Consider the following 21,974-nt stretch of genomic DNA (forward strand, 5'->3'; position numbering starts at 1 on the left):
ACAGTTATCAAAGATTTAAATATATATCTGCGCTGAAACCTCCTCCTTATTGAGTGCGTACATTGAGAAAACAAATAAAACATTAGCGAGCTAATCATTGCCTTATCAAGACGAAGGACACAATAGGGGTATCCAGAATCAATATCCATACTATCGATTCTACAGACACAAGTGCAAAGCTTTTAAGGCCCCCTGCGGAAAGGACTGAATGAGACAAATCGAGGTATTCGGCGATCCCTGGGGTTACTAACTGGGGTGGACTGTTCACGTGAGTTGTGAGCGGATCAGCCGAGAATTTCGTAAGGCAAAGCTGCCGATTTCGTCAACTTAGTATGTAATACGTCTTGTACTTTGGAGTTGAGCTGGAAGTATTATTTGTTGGAAGGTGCGTCATACATAGCTATGGAGTAGAGTACATAGGTGGGTACATAGGTAAGCTTACGTAGAGCTTTGAAGATTTCTGCACAAAAACTCATGGCACAAATAGATTGGTAATTCCAAAACAGTGGTTACCACGGAATCTAAAAACTATGCCTTCTGCCTTACCGTCGACGCGTGACGGGTAAATGCATGCGAAAATGATAAATAATTATATAAAAAACGTGATTTGGTTGTTAGTTTATTTAATTTATTATTCAAACATACATTATTTCAGCAATTCCAATACCACGCACCCTAAAATGCTTCCACACGTCTCAATCAAAAATCAAATATGAATTCCCGAAGCCATTCAATTAATATACCCTAATAGGGTAACACCGAAAAATCCTCGTACAAATGAGTGGTCAGGTCACCAAATAAAATACCACTTTAAGGCTGCAGGAATAGCTATGCTTTTGGTTTGTATTGCGAGTTGACGTCAGGTCTACCCCACGGCTCTAGGGCGCCTATCGATCGTTGCAACCGCATTGGGTATTCGTTGGCGCAGGCGGGTCACTCTAGGCTACGAAACAAGTAATCAAGGAGCGATGCTGACTAACCATGACTCTATCTTGTTACACTAAGTTCCAATTTCACAACAGTCGGGTAAATCGTAACCAGGGAAAGGTTGATCATTTATATGTCATCTCCATATTAAATTCTTGACAGATATGTCAAAAGTCAAGCAATAATCCCTGGTTATGCTCTAACCCACTATCGAGAAATTGGCACTAAACGTAGGTACTGATTGTAGGACCACTCTCGTTCGTTAGTTTTTTGTAAAGCTAGAGTAACCTTTCAGGAAGCTACGCGAATGCCAAGGGGATCTGCAGTTTGAACTTGGGGCTTTTAGTGGAGATGGAATTTGAATGTTTATTTAGTTGTGTTGGCGGAAGTAAAATGTACGGTTTATGATGCAGCTCGATGCTACTTCAATATTGGAATCGAGATATATTTAAACTCGAAACGTAAAGTATCTTCCCTATACTTCCTCTTGAAATCCTCTCAAATCCCGTACACTGGGGTTTAGTGGGATGGAATTGAGTGAATCAGGCAATATACATACATATACTTCATGTAACAAAATGTACCTACATACATTTAAGAGGTAATATTGAATGTCACTAACCTGAGAATGATGACCAGTGGGGGGGCCATCGGCGGTCCAGGACAGGTCGTGTAGCACAAACGAAACCTCCGTCAAAGAGTAGTCTGTGAACAACAGGTACTGATTTAGCTAACAATATTTTTGTAAATGTAATGGTTGTAGCCAATATTTTGACCCGTACCTAATTTGAACGGGAAACGTAGGAAATGTAACAACGGCTTCAGTATCGTTAAAACTTTCGCTACGAGAATTCTTAGCATACCTACAACTTTTGACCTAATTAAAGTCCCTATAAATTGTATGTTTGCATGATAAGAAGCTTTTAGCAAGTTAATTTACAATTTTATAGGATAGTAGGCAGTTCACAAACACCGCAGAGCTAGTTCTGTAATTAAAAGTGCTATTGTTTTTTATTTAAGAACATTACTATGCTTAATGTTTTGTTTACTTAAAAAGGATAAGTTTCATGTTGTTTTTAGTCTGTGCACTACCTTAATTAATTAATTTAGCTTACAAAGGAATGAACCGATTTTGATTATATGTATATTTTTTGCAGCTGTTGGACCATGTTACCCTTTATAGATTATTACAACTATCTAGAATCTGCGCATTGCTAAGCAAAATTTCCCGGGACCTAGGCTAAGCTGAAAACAAGGGGACAACTCGAGACAACTACAGCGGGGGCTCCACGCATGGCGATAAAGGATGGATAGCGCTATTTAACACCCGATTAATCGCTGAGCTGTCAGTGCGTGCATAGTACCTACATGCGTACACCACACCCGCCACCGATAAACCCGCAAAGGCCAGACTGGGAAGTATACTCATCCCAAAATGGATTAGAAGAAATAAGTTAATATTAGTTTTATTTTTATGTAGCCTGTTTAGTCCCACTGCTGGGCAAAGGCTTCGTTATAAACTGACCACCTAATAGATAATTCCTGATGTAAGTACATAATAATATTAAAAAATAACTTACCAACAGAGTGGGAGGGGGCGGGGAGGGGACCGCGCTCAGCGCGCCACACCAGCGCCATCTGCCCCCGCCTGTGGACAACACGCAGGTTTAAATAATGACTAACTGACTGTTTCTACAGGGTGTTGCAAAAGTGGTGTAGTAAGCCGAAAAAGACTCTGGAGTCATTTAAGCCTAGCACGGGGAGCAAGAAGCGCATGCTAATAGGTGACAAAAAAAATTCGTCGCGCTCACTCACATCGCGCGGCTTCGAGCACAAAACTTTTGTCACATCTTGCGCCCCGTGGTAGGCAACTTTAGCTCTACGACTTTTGAACTTATCCTATCCTAATCTATGTATCTAATTGTATAACACCATCAGCCTGAAGTCGACCACTGCTCGGATAAACCACTGTTGGAGTAGTCGAGTTCGCGAGTGGAGATCTCACAAACAGAGCGTGGGACTCCCCACAACCGCTGGTTGGCAGATGATTTTTACGAAATAACCTCACTTACGACTGTAATGTACATTATTTATTCTAATAAAACGGTAGCTAGACTAGGGTTTGGGTGTTGAAGGGATGCGCGAATACCCAATTACCCACATTGTCTTAAATTCAATTAATACACAACAATATCAAAGTAAATTGAGCCGTGCTAGAATTGTAGGTATTATAGCAGTTCAACGATATTAATTTGATACAATTTACCTAAATTGCCTGACAAAAAAATCAATCTGGATGATTTCGCGAAATAACGATCGCTTTCATTGTTATAAAATTGATTAGTTCCGCAAATGTGCCGTGAAACAATACTCGGCATCGGAATTAGGTGAAAGTGTCGGCCTGACTGTCTAGAATCTAGACAATCTAGATTGAAATTATAGTTATTTCATTGGTGAGTACAATGATCTATTATTTACTAGCTGTCGCCCGAGAGCTTTGATTGATTGAAAGGTTTCCCATTGGAATTCAGGAATTACCTATCTATGACGTGAAAGAGAAAGATTCGTACAAACTTTTGCATTTGTAATATTGGTAGGATTTTTATAGAAATAATCAAACGAAAAAGAACTGGTTGTACAAGTGGAGTACAGTTGTATTTCAAATGTTTCATACTTCTTTAACAAGGTGCGTACTAAAAATGAACACTTTGCATTTAAGCTCATTAATCAATGTACAATCTAGGATTATTATTTTCATTCTATAATCAACCCAGTTAAAATAATATTTAAAAAATAAACTAAACTAATAAAAAGTTGTTAAAATTCAAATACCAACCTTCGTAAGATCCCTTTTGTTCTGTATAATATGATGATATTATTAATATTATTTAAGTAAGTTTTTTATCCGACACAAACATAAAACACACAGCTGGAGAGAGTATTGTTTTGTAATTAAATTACCAGGAATGCATGACAAACCAGCACTTGCAAATAACTTGCAGAGAGTGTGACTGGGGCAGGGTAATTGAATTAGAGTTAAATGTGCTGATTTCTATGTACAAACATACTCTATCTCTATACATATAATCCATAATACAGTGCAGGCTTGTTTGTATTATGCTACAGTTTATACTACTAGATGAAATCTTTGTTTCATGGGTAAATGGTTCTCTGATGCAAAATAGGATTTATTAAAAGCAAGGAAGTTGACTGACACAAGATACATAATATGTACACCTAATAGGGTTTTCCTTAAAGCCAAGCCTTATAAAGTGTAGGGTAATCTAGGATATCAGCTTAGTACCCGCCACATTTTCAAACGTACCAAAAACAATTAGTTTTCCTGAGCATCAAACATCCCTCCATCCATACATACTAACAGATAGAAGGATTCCGAGAACCAATTTAAAAAACTATATTGTGATCTGTAAAATTTACTATTTAAGGTGATACCGGAACCTCTTCAAGTGGCTTGCTGTGCTGCACACTGTATATTTCATCTTGTGAGTAAGTGACTGGTTACCTCAGAGATATAATTAAAAAAAACTTAAAATTAGATGATATTTTATACAGGTTCAGTTTTTTTTGAAGTCAATGAATATGTGTGTTTACCAGTATCAACAACTACCAAGTAACTACTCATTTTTAAAGTCATATGATTAGTAAGTAACCAATTTACTTTAAGAAGAACTAAATTAATCATACATTTTACTTATTTTTATTATAACCTAATTGTTTTCAAACCAATATACCTAGGTTATCACCAGGATCTTTGTGGAGTAGGAACATATTTGTAACAATATTCAATAAGCATTGTTTGAAATCCGATAAGATTCAAACCGTAACAATTATTATAAGTATAACCAAAAACACTAGAAGGTAGATTTGAATCTTTTAAGCCAAAGGTTATCAGAAAGATGCATGTTTAAGTTACTTTATGATTAAGATGATATCAGTATCAGAATAAATAGTAAGATAACGATGATAACTTCTGCAAAATCAATGAAAATAGGATTTTAGGTGCAAATAATTTTAAATTGGTGGCGAGTTTCTTTTGAAATTTTATACAATTTGACTGTAGACTTATGCAGTTCTGCATTTTAGTTGGTTACATATACACAAAAGGCTTACCATTTTGAGAAAATCCAACGCCGGTTTTACGATTTCTTGTTGAAAATAAACAAAATTCACAACAAAACTCCCACCCACAACCGCTTGCAGTTCTACAAATAGGGATGGGAAAATTATAAGGCCTCACAATCACAGATAAGATGTCAACTCGATTCATTGAACTCTTCCATAGTCTATATTGTAAATACCTATTGGTTTGTTTTATATTTTAAAATGAGTAGGTACGTAACTAATAGTTATTTTAGTTTCTTATTTATCTAGATGCCTTCGTTGCTCTATATATTATCTGGGCCATGGCAGCACCTTCGCCAATATTGACTTTAAAAAAAAACTAACAATATAATGACAAGGACTTTGTATTATGTTGGTGCGGTGACAAAGTAATCTGAAGAAATATGGCACCAACTTCAAAAAAGAACAGTTCCTGCTTAGGTATATTTGTACTGTCTCATACGAGTAGAATTTGTGTAAACCTTAAATTATTTCTTACATTTTAGTGGTTTTTTGAAGTCGGTTTTTTTATTTTTTAAATTATTATTTTATTTAATAGTTTTTAGTTTAATTGTAATAATTTTCAATCAAAAGTAAGGTGCAAATGATACCAAAAAGTCCTACTAATCAATACGAATCATTCAAGCCTAAACACGAAGTAGTTGCTATATACCGTTGAGGAGTTCCCCTGACTGCCTTCCGTTTCCATCATCAGATCAGCTCAAGGTCACCATCATATTTTTTTGTTATAAGAACTATATTTACGTTCTTAATTTCATTAGAATCGGTTAATATGTGCCCAAAATGGAAATTCATACCCTGTTTTTACCCCTTTACCCACCCTTGGGGGTGAGATAAAATTCTGAAAAAAAGATGGGACCACTTGGGAGCTCAACCCAATACAACAACAAAAAGAATTTTCAAAATCGGTTCATAAACGGCGGAGTAATCGGTGAACATACATAAAAAAAAAAAAAAAAAAAAAAAGATCCCGACGAATTGAGAACCTCCTCCTTTTTTTGAAGTCGGTTAAAAATACCTACTAACTCTTCCTTTTTATCAATGAATTTGAATTTAAATGAATGATTGGCAATTAGTCAATTTAATTTATTCAATATTTTAAATCGAGATCACATCTCTAGTTCACAGATTAATATTATTTGTTTACTGTCACTCACTGTCAGTGTCATGTCATACCCAAGTGTCAAGTTGACACTAGAGATGTGATCAAGTGTCAAATTGATCCAAAAATCAGGCGATTTTTGAAGATAATTTATACCTTTTAATGCATTAAAAACATTTATCCTTTAGTAAATAATCTCTGAAAATAAACAAAACGTAAGATTTATGAGTAATTTATATGTATAGCCTTCTTTACATATTTATTAAAGTAGCCGAAATATTTTTTGTGCAGTGATGTAAGACGGGCTATTATCTAGTATTTTAGCCATTTATTTACCATTTAATGCAAACCTACTCATATAAATACCGTTTACCTTTGATAAAAAATATATATTTCACTGTGTTTATGTTTTGTTTTTCTCAGATGTTGAAATTCAGTGGATCAGTTATTTGGAGGTTAGGTACAAGGGCAATCCCAAGAAACTACTCCAGCTCTAGTGCCCCAGTAATCAAGGCAGATAAGCTGAACCCTAACGATGATGTTACAATAAAATCTGCCAAAACTAAGGATGATGATATTCAAAATTCAGGTAAAAAAAGAGGTGGGAATTTGCTCATTACTTTAACACTTAACTTTGTACATTGCCTGCTGCACATGCTATTGAAGTATCTGAAGACAGCGAATTACTAACATATTGCCTTGAATGCCGATTAATCATTTGAGTCCTGTGCAATCATATAAAATAAAAAAATGCAACCCTATATGAGTTGACACTGGGTCTAAAAACATTAAATAAAAAATATAGTTAGAATTAAGTACATAAACTGGGTGCATAATAATATATTTAGCTTCATATTTGAGGAAGAACACTAAGTATGTCAAATTCATACATTATCAACATCTTGCAAGGAATATAAACCTTTACTAACCTATTATACTTAACTAACAAAATATCCTACTACAGTAGGTATAAAATAATGACGATATTAAAGTTCTAATCCATCTTACACACGCACACACACACGCACTCACGCCTTGTACTAATGTACTCCCTTGCGGGGTAGGCAGAGGTGCATTGCTGCACCCACTTTTCGCCAGAGTGTATGTTAGTCCCAATGTAATAGGGGGCGGGCCTATTGCCATTTTACGGGCACATCCAAGACCCGAGAACAAATATCTGTGTTTAAACAAATATCTGCCCCGGCCGGGAATCGAACCCGGGACCATCGGCTCAGTAGTCAGGGTCACTAACCACTACGCCATTCGGTCGTCCGTCCATCCATCCATCTTAACAGTCCTTTAATAATAATAATAATAAGCGGCAGGGCAGCTTATGGCGAGCTGTTGGGCATTAGCGACCCCACCCACCCGATGCCGGGGAGAACCCCTGTTCCTCATCTCTGGCTTGCCTTTATTGGTTGTCCAGAGTGAACAATGACGAGGAACAGGATCTCCCACCTCTTGCTTGCCTTTATTGGCTGGCTTGAGTGGTGTACGCTAGAGCAGAAATGCTCGGAGGAAGGAAGTATATCCAGTAAGTGCTTGTAGGGGTCTTGACCGGCATCCGCGATTGCTCTGAGAGCCTTGGTATACCTCTCCATCCTCAGCACCTCATGCCATGTTGCCCCTTTGTTGCTACGTCACTGATATGTGCTAGCGACTGTTTTGGGGGGCCCATTTAATGTGTGTGCGAGTCACCCCCTGCCTTTTTATCCGTGTGTGAAACATATAGGTCAGGCAGGGGCCATAGTCCTTCCATAATCCCAGTTACCCAGTCCATTTAGCACCCCACTCCATAACCCTGTATTAGTTTTCTCCATATCCTACAATAGTCCTGCACTAACCGGCGGTTTTCCTTGGGTTTACTTCTATAGTTTTCACAGGGAAAATCGTCAGTTAGTGCCACATTTCATATAGATTAATGTTGTCAAAAGGGCCTCTACATGTTGGCTTCGGCCCCATGCACGCCTTCCAAATGTCCGGGACCCCATGATCCCGAGATGGAAATACAACAACATAATAATAATAATAAAAACGTTTATTTAAGAAAAGTTACAATTGGCCTTATAATATTACATTGTAAAATATTTTATTTGAAATAGGTTTAGTGAGGAAGAAGGACATCGTTATCCAAACTAGGGTAACCTGTATTTTGGGCACAATATCCTGTATCCCCTACATTTGGGAGTATCAGATTATTATAAGGCTAGTGAGCACTTGTTCCCAGACTAGATCAAATCTGTCTTCTGGGATAAAGTTAGGTAACTATGATGTTTTACACAAATGAATTAGGCAGGTACTTACTAACAATATTGTAAGATACCGAAACTTATTATTTAAAGGCACAGAGAAGGCATGCATTAGAGAAAAATAAAAATAGTTAAGAACAATAGGTATAAAGCAAACGATATGTTGGTGGATCATTATGTGTATAGACATAATGATCCACCATCCTTTAATGGTGTTCTGAATGGACTGAAATGAATGTTCATTGAAAATATCTGCTTAAGGTTTTAAACAACAGTTACCAACATGCACAGCATTTACTGTAGAAAGTTAGTTCATAAATGAAGTATAATCCATAAAAAAACAATGTATTCTTTACTTACAGGCCTAGTGGCAGCAGCATTTGCACACCTCACGTCCCCTGATCCCCCCGAGGGGCAGAAGCGGGCGCAAGTCCCGAGTCCTAAGTCCGTGAAGCCCAACAAGAACCAGCAGATTGATGCACAGATAGCCAACGCCAGCAATATTGCGAGTCTGCTGCTAGTAGCTGAGAATGCTATTGTGTCCCGACGACATGCATTGAAGGTATGATGTGATTTGGTAACGAAATAAAGGTTATAATACTGCTTTGCCAGTAATAATAGTGCTGGCTGGTGTGTCTAATTTGATTTAATAATTTAATTTTTCTTTCACCACACTTCTTAGCTACAATTTACAAGTAGCCTTCTACCTTAAAATGCTCCATACCAAACACTTCACCTCCTATGCAATAATTATACTTCACATGACCTAAGTATGCTGATCAATGCTCTTCACTCCTAATTCCAGATGGTGTCCATCCTCTCGGAATGGTCGAGCAGCAACAAAGTTCAAATATCCGACTTCGAGAAAGACCCTCGCTTCCTGAAGCTGTGTCGCATCCTGGCGCGCACTCCGACAGCCCATGCCATGTCCTCGCTGAATGTAGCTGATGACCTGAGCACTGTGCTGGGCATCACAGGGGATGATGAGGCAGCCCGGCTGATTACTAATCTGACGCTGCCGCAGATGGTTAAGGTATGTACTTATTAGATTTTTCTTAATCGACTGAGAAGTGAAAATCAATGTATATTTGTATGGCGCGGAGCCAGTGCAGCGTGATGGTCTGCCGCGCCATAAAAAACGTCATTACTAACCCCTATTCGAATGGTGCAAAAACTGGCATTCACTTCATACTCCACAACCTAGTTTCGTTCTCGCACAAAGTACCTCCACGGAAATCTCAAACTTACCTTCCACAACATCCCGAGGGCTTGTCAATGCACCTTACATACTTACCCATTTGTTTCATAGTTTATTAGATAACACAACTTTCCTCTGAGATAATGAAAGCTACAACTTCTGTTGTCGGGTCGTCGCCATTTGTTTCTTACCTGTCTGAAATAAACCCAACTTTCCTCCCCAGGTAATGAAAGCCCTCCACCAGAAGGGCCGTCGCAGCACCCCACTGCTGCGCGCGCTCGCACACAACATCGTGAAGCAGCCCGAGGTCATCGACCTGAAGAAATCAGCTGATCTGCTGTTCTCTATGGCGTCGCTGAACTTTCCGGATCCCGTGCTGTTGGACAGGATTTGCCAGTGAGTCGGGATTTTTTATAATGCGTTGTTTGTTTATTTATAAAGTAGCCTTTGCCGCGGCGTTTATTTAAAAGGTTTGTTCGAATTTTAATGTCTCCAAATATCTCAACACGACAATTTATAAATGAACAATAAATACATTTTGATAAATTAATTACTAACTAAAATGATACGCTTTGCTCATACAGACCTTTTTTATTGTGCTTTATTTGTCTGCCCATGTACTCTACTTAGTAATCTATTTCTGATCCTGACGCCAGCGCCACCTAGACACTTGCCCTAACATTTAACAACGCAACCTTTTTCTTCCAGTGACGTCATAACCCTGCTCCCCACCAACTCGGACAAGCCCGCAGTAGTGACCTCCATCATGGTTTCTCTGGGGCTCATGCGGTACCGCCACCAGGACTGCCTCAGCGCGCTCGCCGCCTGGATGCAGGAACATAGTGAGGTACACTAAATATAGCACTGGTTTTAGGTTTTAGGCGCGAATTACACAGAATAGGCATACGGCGAAGGCGCGGCATTATCTTCCAGCTTCAAAACGTTTCAATACAAAATAAACTGGAGGAAGATAGCTTAGTGCATTTACACGATATAAGATTACACGAAGTATTTTTCTAAATTGTTAACGACTGTGTAGCATTAATACTAACCTTAGTGGTTAAAATATGCTAGTAAAATGTATTATAAAACTAAGATTTGTTATGATAAATAAAAAAAAAAAAAAAAAAAAAGAAGGATACAAAATGTAGGTAAGCGAAGCGGCGACAAAACTACGTGCCTTTTTCTGTGTAATTCGCGCATTAGGCTGCCTATCCAGAGCTCCACGGTTTGCGTGAAATATTCGTCAATTGTTAAATGTTATCTCGCACACCTTTTAGCTCCCTCGTTCCGCTCTATTGGACCAGCTTAGTCCAGAGATTTCATACCATTTAGTAGTGACAACCCGGTTGCCCACCAACACGGACAAGCCGGCAGTGGTGACCTCCATCATGGTGTCGCTGGGCCTCATGCGGTGCCGCCACCAGGACTGCCTCAGCGCGCTCGCCGCCTGGATGCAGGAACATAGTGAGGTACTGTTGACAGATGTGGTTGGATGATGACCAAAAATGTACTCAAGGAGTTGTATTTCGATTCACCAAATGTAGTGTTGTAGTTTGGTTCACTAATAATGAATATAAATAAATGGACAGATATTATTTGTGATGCAAAATATTACGGCTATTTTTCATGACAACTAAAACTGACATATTAACGTACTAAAAACGTCATCAAATGCAATGTACTTGTATAAAAAATCACCAAACAGCATTGTCGTACTGCGGTACATATGACTTTGTGTTCATAATGAAGACTAAAGACGTACAAAGTTTCAATTCACCCCCTTATTCATAAAAATATGTGTCTCTGTTTGGCTAAAAGAACCATCCATCCATCTTTTTGAATCTACAAAATGCCTTTTGCTTAGTGATAGTAAAGTAATTGTTGTTGTACCCCGCAGGTGACTCGAAGCAGTGACCTGGCGGCGGCCGCGCAGACGATGGCCACGCTCGACTACGTGCCGAGAGAGGCCGAGCCGCTGTTGCGGGTATGTATAGTTTATACAGGGTGTTGCAAAAAGGGTATACTCAGCCGAAATCTACGTGTGCTGCACTGCATGTTATATCTAAGACCGATTATTAAATCACAATGTCAAAATTTGCGAAAAAAAACACCATGTATATTATATGCTTCAGATTTTCCCGATAAAACAAGTAATGAGGTGCAATATAATAAAAGTAATTTAAATACCATAACTGTCACGCATCTCACTGGTAGAACAGGGGTGTCATTTGTCGAACCTTTTTTGCACTGGCACTCCAGCTTGCAGGGCTAGCACGGCGCGCTTTAAGCTTAACGCTAGCTCTTGAGTCTGCGCGATGTGAGTGAGCGCGATGCAGAACTTTTGTAACTTAAATGCGCCCCGCGCTAGCCCTTCTGTTCGTATTAAAAAAACCACTAAAATGTAAGTAATAATTTAAGGTTTACACAAATTATATGTGACAGTACAAATATACCTAAGCAGGAACTGTTCTTTTTTGAAGTTGATGCCATATTTCTTCAGATTACTTTGTCACTGCACCAACATTAAATTATTACTTACATTTTAGTGGTTTTTTGAAGTCGGTTTTTTATTTTTTTAAATTATTATTTTATTTTATAGTTTTTAGTTTATTTGCAATAATTTTTAATCAAAAGTAAGATGCATTTGATACCAAAAAGTCCTACTAATCAATACGAATCATTCAAGCCTAAACACGAGGTAGTTGCTATATACCGTTCCCTTGACTGCCTTCCGTTTCCATCATCAGATCAGCTCAAGGTCGCCATCATATTTTATTGTTATAAGAACTATATTTACGTTCTTATTGTTATAAGAACTATATTTACGTTCTTAATTTCATTAGAATCGGTTAATATGTGTCCAAAATGGAAATTCATACCCTGTTTTTACCCCTTTACCCACCCTTAGGGGTGAGATAAAATTCTGAAAAAAAATGGGACCACCTGGAAGCTCAACCCAATACAACAAAAAAAGAATTTTCAAAATTGGTTCATAAACGGCGGAGTTATCGGTGAACATACATAAAAAAAAATATTAAAAAAAAAAATATCCCGACGAATTGAGAACCTCCTCCTTTTTTTGAAGTCGGTTAAACATATCGTTGAACACACAACATAACCCTTAAATTTCTCTACCCCAGGCAATAGACAAGCTCCAAGAAGAAGACCTCCGCGCGCCGTCATCCTGGCTGGAGCTGGTGTTCTCGCTGCTGGTGCTGGGGCGCGCCTCGGAGCGGCGCCTGCGGTCCACTCTCTCTGCTGGCTTCATAGAGACCCTGCTCGCCGCCGGAGGTAACCACCATCATACATCACACATCATAGTATAGAGCGTGGGACACCCGAGCACTTATATGTGCAGCATACCTATAGTATAGAGCGTGGGACGCCCTCTTTCTTATATGCTTCGCATACCTATAGTTTGGAGCGTTGGAAACGGCTTTAATGTCGGGTGCCACAGGACAGTAACAGGACTATAAGTGAGTAAGTACTGGGCAGGCGCCGCGGTCCCGGCTGGAGCTGGTGTTCTCGCTGCTGGTGCTGGGGCGCGCCTCGGAGCGGCGCCTGCGGTCCACTCTCTCTGCTGGCTTCATAGAGACACTGCTCGCCGCCGGAGGTAATATGTAGTTAAGAGTCACACGGCTGCGAGCTCAGCGAAGAGAAGAGAGTGGCGCATTGGCAACGTTTTCTCCGTCCAAAAGTCCGGATGATGCCATGATGACACATACATCCTCTCACTTCGTATTCGTTGCGCCCCTTCTTAAGGGTCGGCAATAGGCAATCGAGGGTTGGCATTGTCATAGAATTATGTAGTAAATGATGCTCTACAGCCTTGAAAAAAATCACACAGGTAGCCGAAGAGTCTAGCTAGGTGCTGAATCATTCGAATTTAAGTAAATGCTTATGGATAACTGTAAATTAATTACGAAAAACCAGTAAATCACACTCCCGTATTGTAACAACTGTGTCGTAATTATCAAGAATTTTCATATGATTCTTATCAAATTATAAAGATAAATGCTTGGACTAGGCGCTAAATACTTTGTTTTTTAATAAACACACACCTATTTTGTGTAAATTAATCTCAAACTTGAGCAATTTTTTTCCCTCAAAATCTTCATACAAATATCTATGGCGGCTTTCTGTGTTATAAAATCATAAACACAAGCGACGTTTGACTCAGTCGGCCGGTGGCCTCCAAAGAAGGGTCACGTCGGTTTAGGCGGCACTGACAGCTCGCGATCTAATTGTGTACAGACACAAAATCACTGCACATTGGTTGTCATTGCACTTTTTCAACTTTTATTACACCAACATAATTTGATTTGAAATTGAGGAAGCATAATTCTTATACTATATTCAATAAATTAAATGATAATGTTTTTTATTAGTTAAGTCCATGGTACTTCTTGATTATATTATAATTATTAATGCCTAACTAAAACTCACTAATATAAAATTAAAATTAAACTAAAAAGAAGATGCTGGCCAGATCGCTGCCACTGTCGGGTAGGGTACCCAAGACGCTGGCCGCGTTACCCCGCTATATAGCGATGCTTAGTGATAGGTAAGTGCCAGCCCTAGGGTCCCTTGAGACTTCTATTAGTCTGCTGCTGATGTCTTTAAAAAGCTGACGTGCCTCCCCACGGCCCTGGGATGAGGAGCAGGAATATAGTGAATGGATCTAAGTGATGACAATACGTAGGAAGATTAGGTTAGGATTCAAAAACACAGTCTCATGGTGCTGGTTGAGGCATGGTCTCGTGAGGATCTGATGAGGGCAGTAACACGGAGGTGACTGAATTTTATTTCAAAGATTTAATAGCTAAAAGCATCGAGTTTGGGCGCGGTGGTAGCTCAGTCGGGTAAGCGCCCGCTTCTCACGCAAGAGATGCGGGTTCGAATCACGGCGCTGACATGTACCAATGAGTTCTTTTAACTTAAGTACAATGTATACCATCGCTCTAACGGTGAAGGAAAACATCGTGAGGAAACCTGCATATCTAGATTTAGCACATCTAGATATGTGAACCCACCAACCCGCAGTGGACCAGCGTGGTGGGAAATGGTTCAAGCTTAGGAAGGCAGTTTAGACCTTGGGGATATGCACAAAGGTTCCACTTGAGAGAGCCAGGTGCAGGTACTTACACCCCCACAGAGAATAGAATAGAATCGAGTTTGGGCTATTAAGTATGTTTTTCAAAGAGAGAGAGAAAGATATTTTAGGTTTCCTCTGGATTAGTTAGGTTTACTGGGTTTACTAAATTCATTCGTAACGTAAAATTGTCAATGACGGAATTTCTTCTATAGACAGTAGCCACTAATAAAAACAACGATATACGGCGTGATTTGCAAAAGTACCTATCTAGTCAACCTGCCACGGGGTGACTTCGGTGGGTAACTCAGAATAATGCTAATTATATGTTATTGCATCAATAATAAAAAAATCAAGAAAATATTCAAAGTTTCCATCCTCGCTTTTCACGCACACAAATCACAAACTCATGCCTTGTTCTAGGAGCAGGGTCTACCCTGGTGCATTTCCATGACCACTTTTCATTAGCGTCCCACCGGTTTCGATGCTCAGCGGAATAGCACCATTAACCGGGTTCCGCTCATCTGGCATAATCTTTATTGACCAAAACTCATTTCTCATAACTCGTATGGTCTAAACTTTTTTGGCCGAACCATCACTTTGCCAAGACTTATGTGGCATAAGGCTCGTTTCGTCTAAAACTCTTTAGGCACAATCTTTAAACACCTAAGTTTCGTTTGCTCAAATTTATGTTCGTCTATACCTATGTATAATCTTGTTTCTCCTAATGTTATCTTAATAAATAATATATTAATTATGTAGTAAATGGACAAATTGTGGTTTTTTTCTCCTACATCCCTAAAATCACGATATTGTATGATCAAAAAATCGAAAGTTAACGACCAATATAATTATTACAAACCCCATGAGATCGAAACCTAAAAATAGGTGTGACGACGAGCAAAGCGAGGAGGAGCGTGTTAGGTGCACATGTTCATCAAAACCAAAGCGGAGCGCAGCCAAGAGGAGCGGACCGTTTTCCAAACAGCGGAAACAATACAAGGCACCAGTTTGCGCTATGTAGGGAGACGCTCCGTCAAAGTTAAAGCCAAACGAATATTATTACTTTGTATAAACCTATGCCATAGCATTATTAGGCTATTCAAGATTTGGCCATACCATTATTAGGCTAAACAATGTTATGCGAAATTACTTTTTACTAAACGAGATTTATGCCATACGATTTTCGGCGTAACGAGACTTTGACCAAACGTTACTATGCAATACGAGATTAGGCAAAAAAATCTTATGCCAAAAAAGGTAGAACCCCATTAACCATTATTATTCTGAGATATCATCACTTCTTATTCTGAGTTACCCAACATAAAATCACGCCATCTATTGAAATCATTTTTTAAATTAGGATTTGTCTATGGTGTGGTCCCCAAATTTAAGGGTAAAAGCCAAATAATTATATTTTAACCTTTTTTATACCTATTATATTAAAAGACCTATTCAACGATACCCTACCTACACCATCAAAATAACCGGAAAAAATATCAGCCCCAATTTACTTGTATGGGAGAGGGAGTACCCCAATTTTTTTTGGGTACTCCTCATATCTATGCGAAATATCAGCTTGATATCTTTACCCGTTTCTGAGAAAAAGGGCAGTGACAGACAGTCAGTCAGACAAACGGACAACAAAGAGATCTTATAACGGTTGCTTTTTTTCCTTTTGAGGTACGAAACTCTAAAAATATGAAAAAATATTATTCTGCCACCAAAAATTATACTTACAAACATACATACATACAATCAAAAAACATTACTCTCCTCCTTCGGCAGTCGGATTAAAACAAGTGAGACTGATTCTGAACTTTTGTTCTACGAGTTTTAAAAATTAACCAAAAAAAACCTTTATCATAGAAACTTTGTTGACACGTGACTTTTTACCATGGAAAACGATTTTTTTTCGCGTTTTTGCAAAACTCGTAGAACTAAAGTTGTACAGAATGACCCCTTGAGTCATCCCCTTTCGGCTTAGTATACCCTAAGTATAACTTATTATCTACACTTTAATACCTGTAGTTACGTTTCTACAAGTAAATACCACATTTGTTTAGAAATCTAATCGGTTTCCGAGTATGGAGAAAAGTGGCACCCCTATTAATTTCTACTCTTTCCTGGTGCTTACCAGTGTAATTAAAAATTAAACTTACCCTCAAATCACTACTTGAAAATAATTGTCAATAAAGTTGGCGAGTAAAAGTTTATCGACCCACTGTGCAAACTTACATGTGTGCGTGTCACTGCGTGTGCTGTGTGAAGAGCATTGAAAACCCAAAATTGGCGCGGCACGTCACCCTGTACGGGCCCTTAAGCTTTGCGCGACCGGCCGCAATGAAAACGCTCGCAATTCACTAGTGTGACAATCTTATATGTAAAATAACAACACAGCACTAACGCAACGCACACATTGTGTGAGACACTGCTATATGTGAAACGGTACTGTCACTATCCACATTTCTGTATAAAATGTAAACTCACAATTTCTCTTCTCCCAACAGAAATCCCGATCCCGGCGCGACGCAAGCTAATCACAATAGACGCATACATATCGCTTGCCTACCCGAACTACACCGGGCCGCGCCTACCCGAGGAGATACCGGTCGGCGTTCCCATAGTGTACACGAAGGAAAAGAGCCTCTATGTGCAGAGCGTTATGGACACGTTTAGAAGTTTAGTGTCGGCTGAGGGATTCTTGAAGAAGGACTGCAATTCAAATATGGGATTTTTGTTTGGTGAGTTGAATTTTAGTTTTTTTTTTGGTTTTTATACTGTTGAATCATTATTTACGCAAGCTAAACTATAATATAGGTAGTTATCATTGAAATGCAAAGGCTGAATGAAGCTAAGAAATTCCGGTAAAGTCCGGTAAATTCCGGTTTCAACGACTTAAAATAACTTTACAGCGAAAGCGAGGAAATTCTAATAAAATTTGTAAAAAATCTCCAATATTGTGTTACAGATGCGGAGTTGGCGTTAGACGCCAAGTGTCATCCAGTCTCATTACAAAAAGCTGCAAACAATAAAAGGTAATCACAAATTTAATTATGAATAGGATACAGTGATCTGAATACTGCGGGTCAGCTTGATGAATGTTGCATCTTTCTCTTTGCATGGATATTCTTGGTTGTGGAATTTTTGAGTTGTATCTCAAACCCAACGAGCTGCGAGCGCAAGGCCTGAGCTGGACGGAGGCCAGGGCGTTTGCTGAGGACAGGACAGCGTGGCGTACTCTCGTGAAGGCCCTCTGTACCACTGGGGTAGCTTAGGACAACAACAACAACAACATCCCAAACCCGCCAGCCAAAAACCTCATTATTACTTGGAGGAGGCCCGCAGTGGACTACTTGTCACATGTGTATGTGTCGCAGATATTATAGGTAGCTAATTAGCTATCATTAATTAATTATCATTATTCTCCAGTGTGTTCCGGATAGCCGTGTTGTGCCTCGACTACCACGACATGTGCCGCAAGACCGCCGTGCCGCTCGGCGTCAACCAACTCTACACAAAGTTACTGCAGATGAAGGTATTATATTCTCTGTAGGGGTATAAGTACCTGCACCTAGCTCTCTCGAGTGGAACCTTTGTGCATATACCCTAGTGCCTTCCTAAGCTTGGGCCATTTCCCACCACGCTGATTCACTGTAGGTTGATGCCTTCACATATCTAGATGTGCTAAATATGGATATGCAGGTTTCGTCACGATGTTTTTCTTCACCTTAAGAGCGATGGTATATATAGTGAATCTTAATTCCAAAGAACTAATGGAACAATTGGTACATGGCTGTTTCGGTATTCGAACCCGCATCTCTGGCGTAAGAAGCGGGCGCTTACCCGATTTGGCTACCATCGCTGTATCTATAACTCAGATGAAGGGGTAGTACTCGTAGAATCGCACACCTACACTCTAGCCTGCTGTGTAAAGCTACCTATGAACAGACCTACCACATAGATGTAGTGGTGTGTTTAAGAATATACTAACGTAAGTAAAGTAATGACCCCATATGTATGTTGTTCCAGGGCTACAAAGTGCTCCAGATCCCGTACACAGAGTACAACCCTAAGGACAAGCTGGTGACGCGAGTGCAGTACATCGAGAAGCGACTCAAGGACCTCGTCAGCGACAAGAGGGCCTCGTAGTGCCGGCAGGAGTAGGCCATTGTAGACGCGGGCCTAAGAAAATGACGAGAAATGTCGTAAACTGATGATAAGGGAACATGAGATTATAAAAACAAAAGTCTGTTTCTTAATCTCAGATACCAAATTGACAGATTCTGAACGGTTCATCAACAGTCGATTGTCCCGCCACGCCGATAGAATGATACGTCACTTGATCGCGGGACAATCGACTGTTGATGAACCGTTCAGAATCTGTCAATTTAGTATCTGAGTTAAAAAAAAAAACAAACTGTAGGCATTTTAAAATTAAATTTGTTCAGTTTGTGTTGTGCTAAACAAAAGTTTATGAAAGAAAAAAAAAACTTTGTTTGACACAGACAGCAATACTGATAAAGTCAACCACACAAATCACATTTATACATTAATTATTTGCTGTCATCGTCAAAAGCTTGTTCAGGATGACTTGAAGAGTCACCCGCTTTCGGTTTATATACCTCTTTTGCGTCAATGTGTATGACAAGTCGTCTCTTTTCTTAGGTCCGTGGTGTAAAGGTATAATAACATGTACAAATGGGTGTTACGTTTGTCTGTAATTTATGTTTTGTATTTGAATCAACACATCATAGTGATGTGTATATTTTTTGTACAGGAGCTGTGGGCCAGCTATTTCCCTAGATTTTTTATTTTATAAAAGATTTAACAGCTCGGGAATCCGTGTGGGAATTAAAACTTGAAATATCTTTTTACATGTTCAATGGAAGATGTTTTGGCCTATGAGATTTTCAAAAGTTAGAAAAGATTGGTTGGCCGAGGTTTGTATAATAATTTATATATTTTTCATGTCGTGTTTAGCTATTTGTTCCAGTAAACCTATTAATAATATGGTGTACTTAGCAGCATAATTCGTATTTAGTATTTTGTCAGTATTTATACAGGGTGTAAATGACATGCTCTCGAAAACTAAAACCATGTGATCTACTGGTCAAATTGAACAACTTTCCCCAATTTGACCAGTCGATCACGTGGTTTCAGGTTTATGAAGCATATCATTTCCACCCTGTATATTGCTTGAAAATTTTAAATACTATTGTGGCCACCTATTTTATGACAACATATTTTATGTTTTGTGGTTTTTCCAACAGCCTTCAAACTAGATATTTAACTGTGAACTTTTTAACTGACCATAAATAACCAGTTTTTATTTGCTGCACACATTCTTTTAGTATTTTTTGCTAAATACTTTACTTAGATAATAATAATATGTAAATGATAAAAGCAAGTGTAATTTCAGAAATGAGTTAGCTGTATAAATTGGTTTCATGATTGTGAATATAGGAAAACATGTAAATAAGCCAAACCTACTACAGGTGTCCCTACAGATGAGGTCAATGCTAACTTTGAAAAGGGTTTTTTTCTTTAACTAAATGAAAGAAGAAGAAGAAAAGGACTTGACACGTCTATGTCAGCCTTTTTTTGGTGTAGCCACTTCTTTTTGTTGCTAAGTTAGCATTGTCTGACTCTACCAATTATCTGTGTTGGAAATCAGAGGAATGAAACCTTGGCTAATAATATACACAATACTCTGGCTGAATCATTACTTGGCTGGCCAATCAGGGATACTTATTATTATAGTGGCGACATGCCTACTGGGCCATCCATTGAAATAATGATATCTTGGTGAAACTTCTATGTAGGAACGATTATTGTAATTTTGTTGACAGTGTGAATGTTCGCGAGAGAGAATGTGTTATAGTTGTTAATATTATTAATAAAATATTGAGTAAATACAAACTTACGAAGTTTAATTCCGGAAACTTCTACCTTCATTCCGGAACTAGGTGAAATAGACCGAAATAGATCGATAAAATGATAGGTAATGGTTAAATTAGTCACTTGATAAAGGAAATTTGTCATCTACTTTTATTGGCAATCATAGATTAGGCATTAGAAAATGTCCAATTATATAATTATTGGGTGATTGGACGAAATAACCAGACTTATGATAGCGATGTTGGTAGTTTGATACCTACAGACACAGACAGCTATCATAATCATAAATCTTCAGTAGTTCAATATATCTAATTATTTATCAATAGAACACTCGTGTATATTCTTTTATATCATGCAGGATCTATGACGTTCTACATAACGATTACCTAATAAATCGTGTATGTAAAATTAAATATGTTTCTACCTGGGTAGGTAGGTACTTACATCATAAATGAATTATCGTTGTTTTGGACTTGGGCCTCTCCCAAGGATTGTATCATACTGATTTGAAGTTCCAATATCCTACATATTAACGGATGTAGATACCTAGGTGTCCTAGCTACCCGGAGTTATGACTGTTCAGTCCCACGACGGAAGGCGTGATGTATCGCGATCTAGAACACAGATTGCACCTAGGTGATCTAGACAACTAGATAATAGCCGCAATCACAACGAGATCTAAACCTAGCGGGTATTCTCGAAGCTAGAGTAAAGAATATTGTAAATTTTCTGAATACTGCCTTTCAGTTTCAGTCAGCCAATACGGATAAATAATAATGCTCACGACTGTCGAATTTTTACTAAGGTTATATTATGATATTCTGGCCACTCATGGCCTATCAGCCCTCCAAGGCGTATCGTTGACTTTTGAGACACCCAAATTGAGGCCATTTAGTTTCGGAATTTTGTAAGTGGAACTGTTTCTTTGCACGTTAGTGTACATTGACGGAGAAATCAAAACAAGTTTCCTATTGACAAAACAAGACGTTAGACGAAGTTTTAAAAGTAGAGAATTTGTAATTTGTTCATGAAATTAATTTTGGTAACTTCTCCTATCTAACGCAAGTCTCAGAATAGGTCACATCTTACAGAACGCCTAGGTTACCTAGGCTAGGTAGGTACAAATATTATTATCTAAGATCACTGCTATATCTAACTAGACACATCCTTCCCCCCTTTAACGGATGCGCTACAAGTGATAAATTTATTAAGAGATAATGGTACCTTTATATCATCATAATTATCCAATTTATTATTGAATCATCATCATCAGCCAATACCGTCTGCAGGAAATAGGCTTTTTCCTAGGTGCGCTACACGTTCTAGGTACTCGGTACTATCATTTCAGAGAAGTAGCTG

General features: G+C 38.7%; 1 protein-coding gene across 1 annotated transcript; it reads left to right on the top strand.

Moving 5' to 3' along the window:
* Nucleotides 1–6,247: 6,247 nt before the first annotated feature.
* Nucleotides 6,248–20,636, top strand: LOC105388494 (FAST kinase domain-containing protein 4). The gene is made up of 12 exons (XM_048621736.1): nucleotides 6,248–6,387; nucleotides 6,596–6,761; nucleotides 8,784–8,983; nucleotides 9,227–9,454; nucleotides 9,843–10,015; nucleotides 10,328–10,466; nucleotides 11,520–11,606; nucleotides 12,763–12,913; nucleotides 17,225–17,458; nucleotides 17,686–17,752; nucleotides 18,147–18,252; nucleotides 18,747–20,636. Exons 2-12 carry the CDS (start codon nucleotides 6,596–6,598, stop codon nucleotides 18,864–18,866), a joined length of 1,671 nt encoding a protein of 556 aa, XP_048477693.1. The 5' UTR covers nucleotides 6,248–6,387; the 3' UTR covers nucleotides 18,867–20,636.
* The last annotated feature ends 1,338 nt before the right edge of the window (nucleotides 20,637–21,974 follow it).

This window comes from Plutella xylostella, chromosome 6 (assembly GCF_932276165.1).
Source record: "Plutella xylostella chromosome 6, ilPluXylo3.1, whole genome shotgun sequence".
Lineage (NCBI taxonomy): Eukaryota > Metazoa > Arthropoda > Insecta > Lepidoptera > Plutellidae > Plutella > Plutella xylostella.

Excerpts from the sequence above, each read along its gene's own strand:
- LOC105388494 (XM_048621736.1), top strand. The coding sequence starts at position 6,596 with ATGTTGAAATTCAGTGGATCAGTTATTTGGAGGTTAGGTACAAGGGCA. Across the intron at positions 10,467-11,519 it reads GGATGCAGGAACATAGTGAG|GTGACTCGAAGCAGTGACCT; the intron begins GTACACTAAATA and ends TGTACCCCGCAG. Across the intron at positions 11,607-12,762 it reads AGGCCGAGCCGCTGTTGCGG|GCAATAGACAAGCTCCAAGA; the intron begins GTATGTATAGTT and ends TCTCTACCCCAG.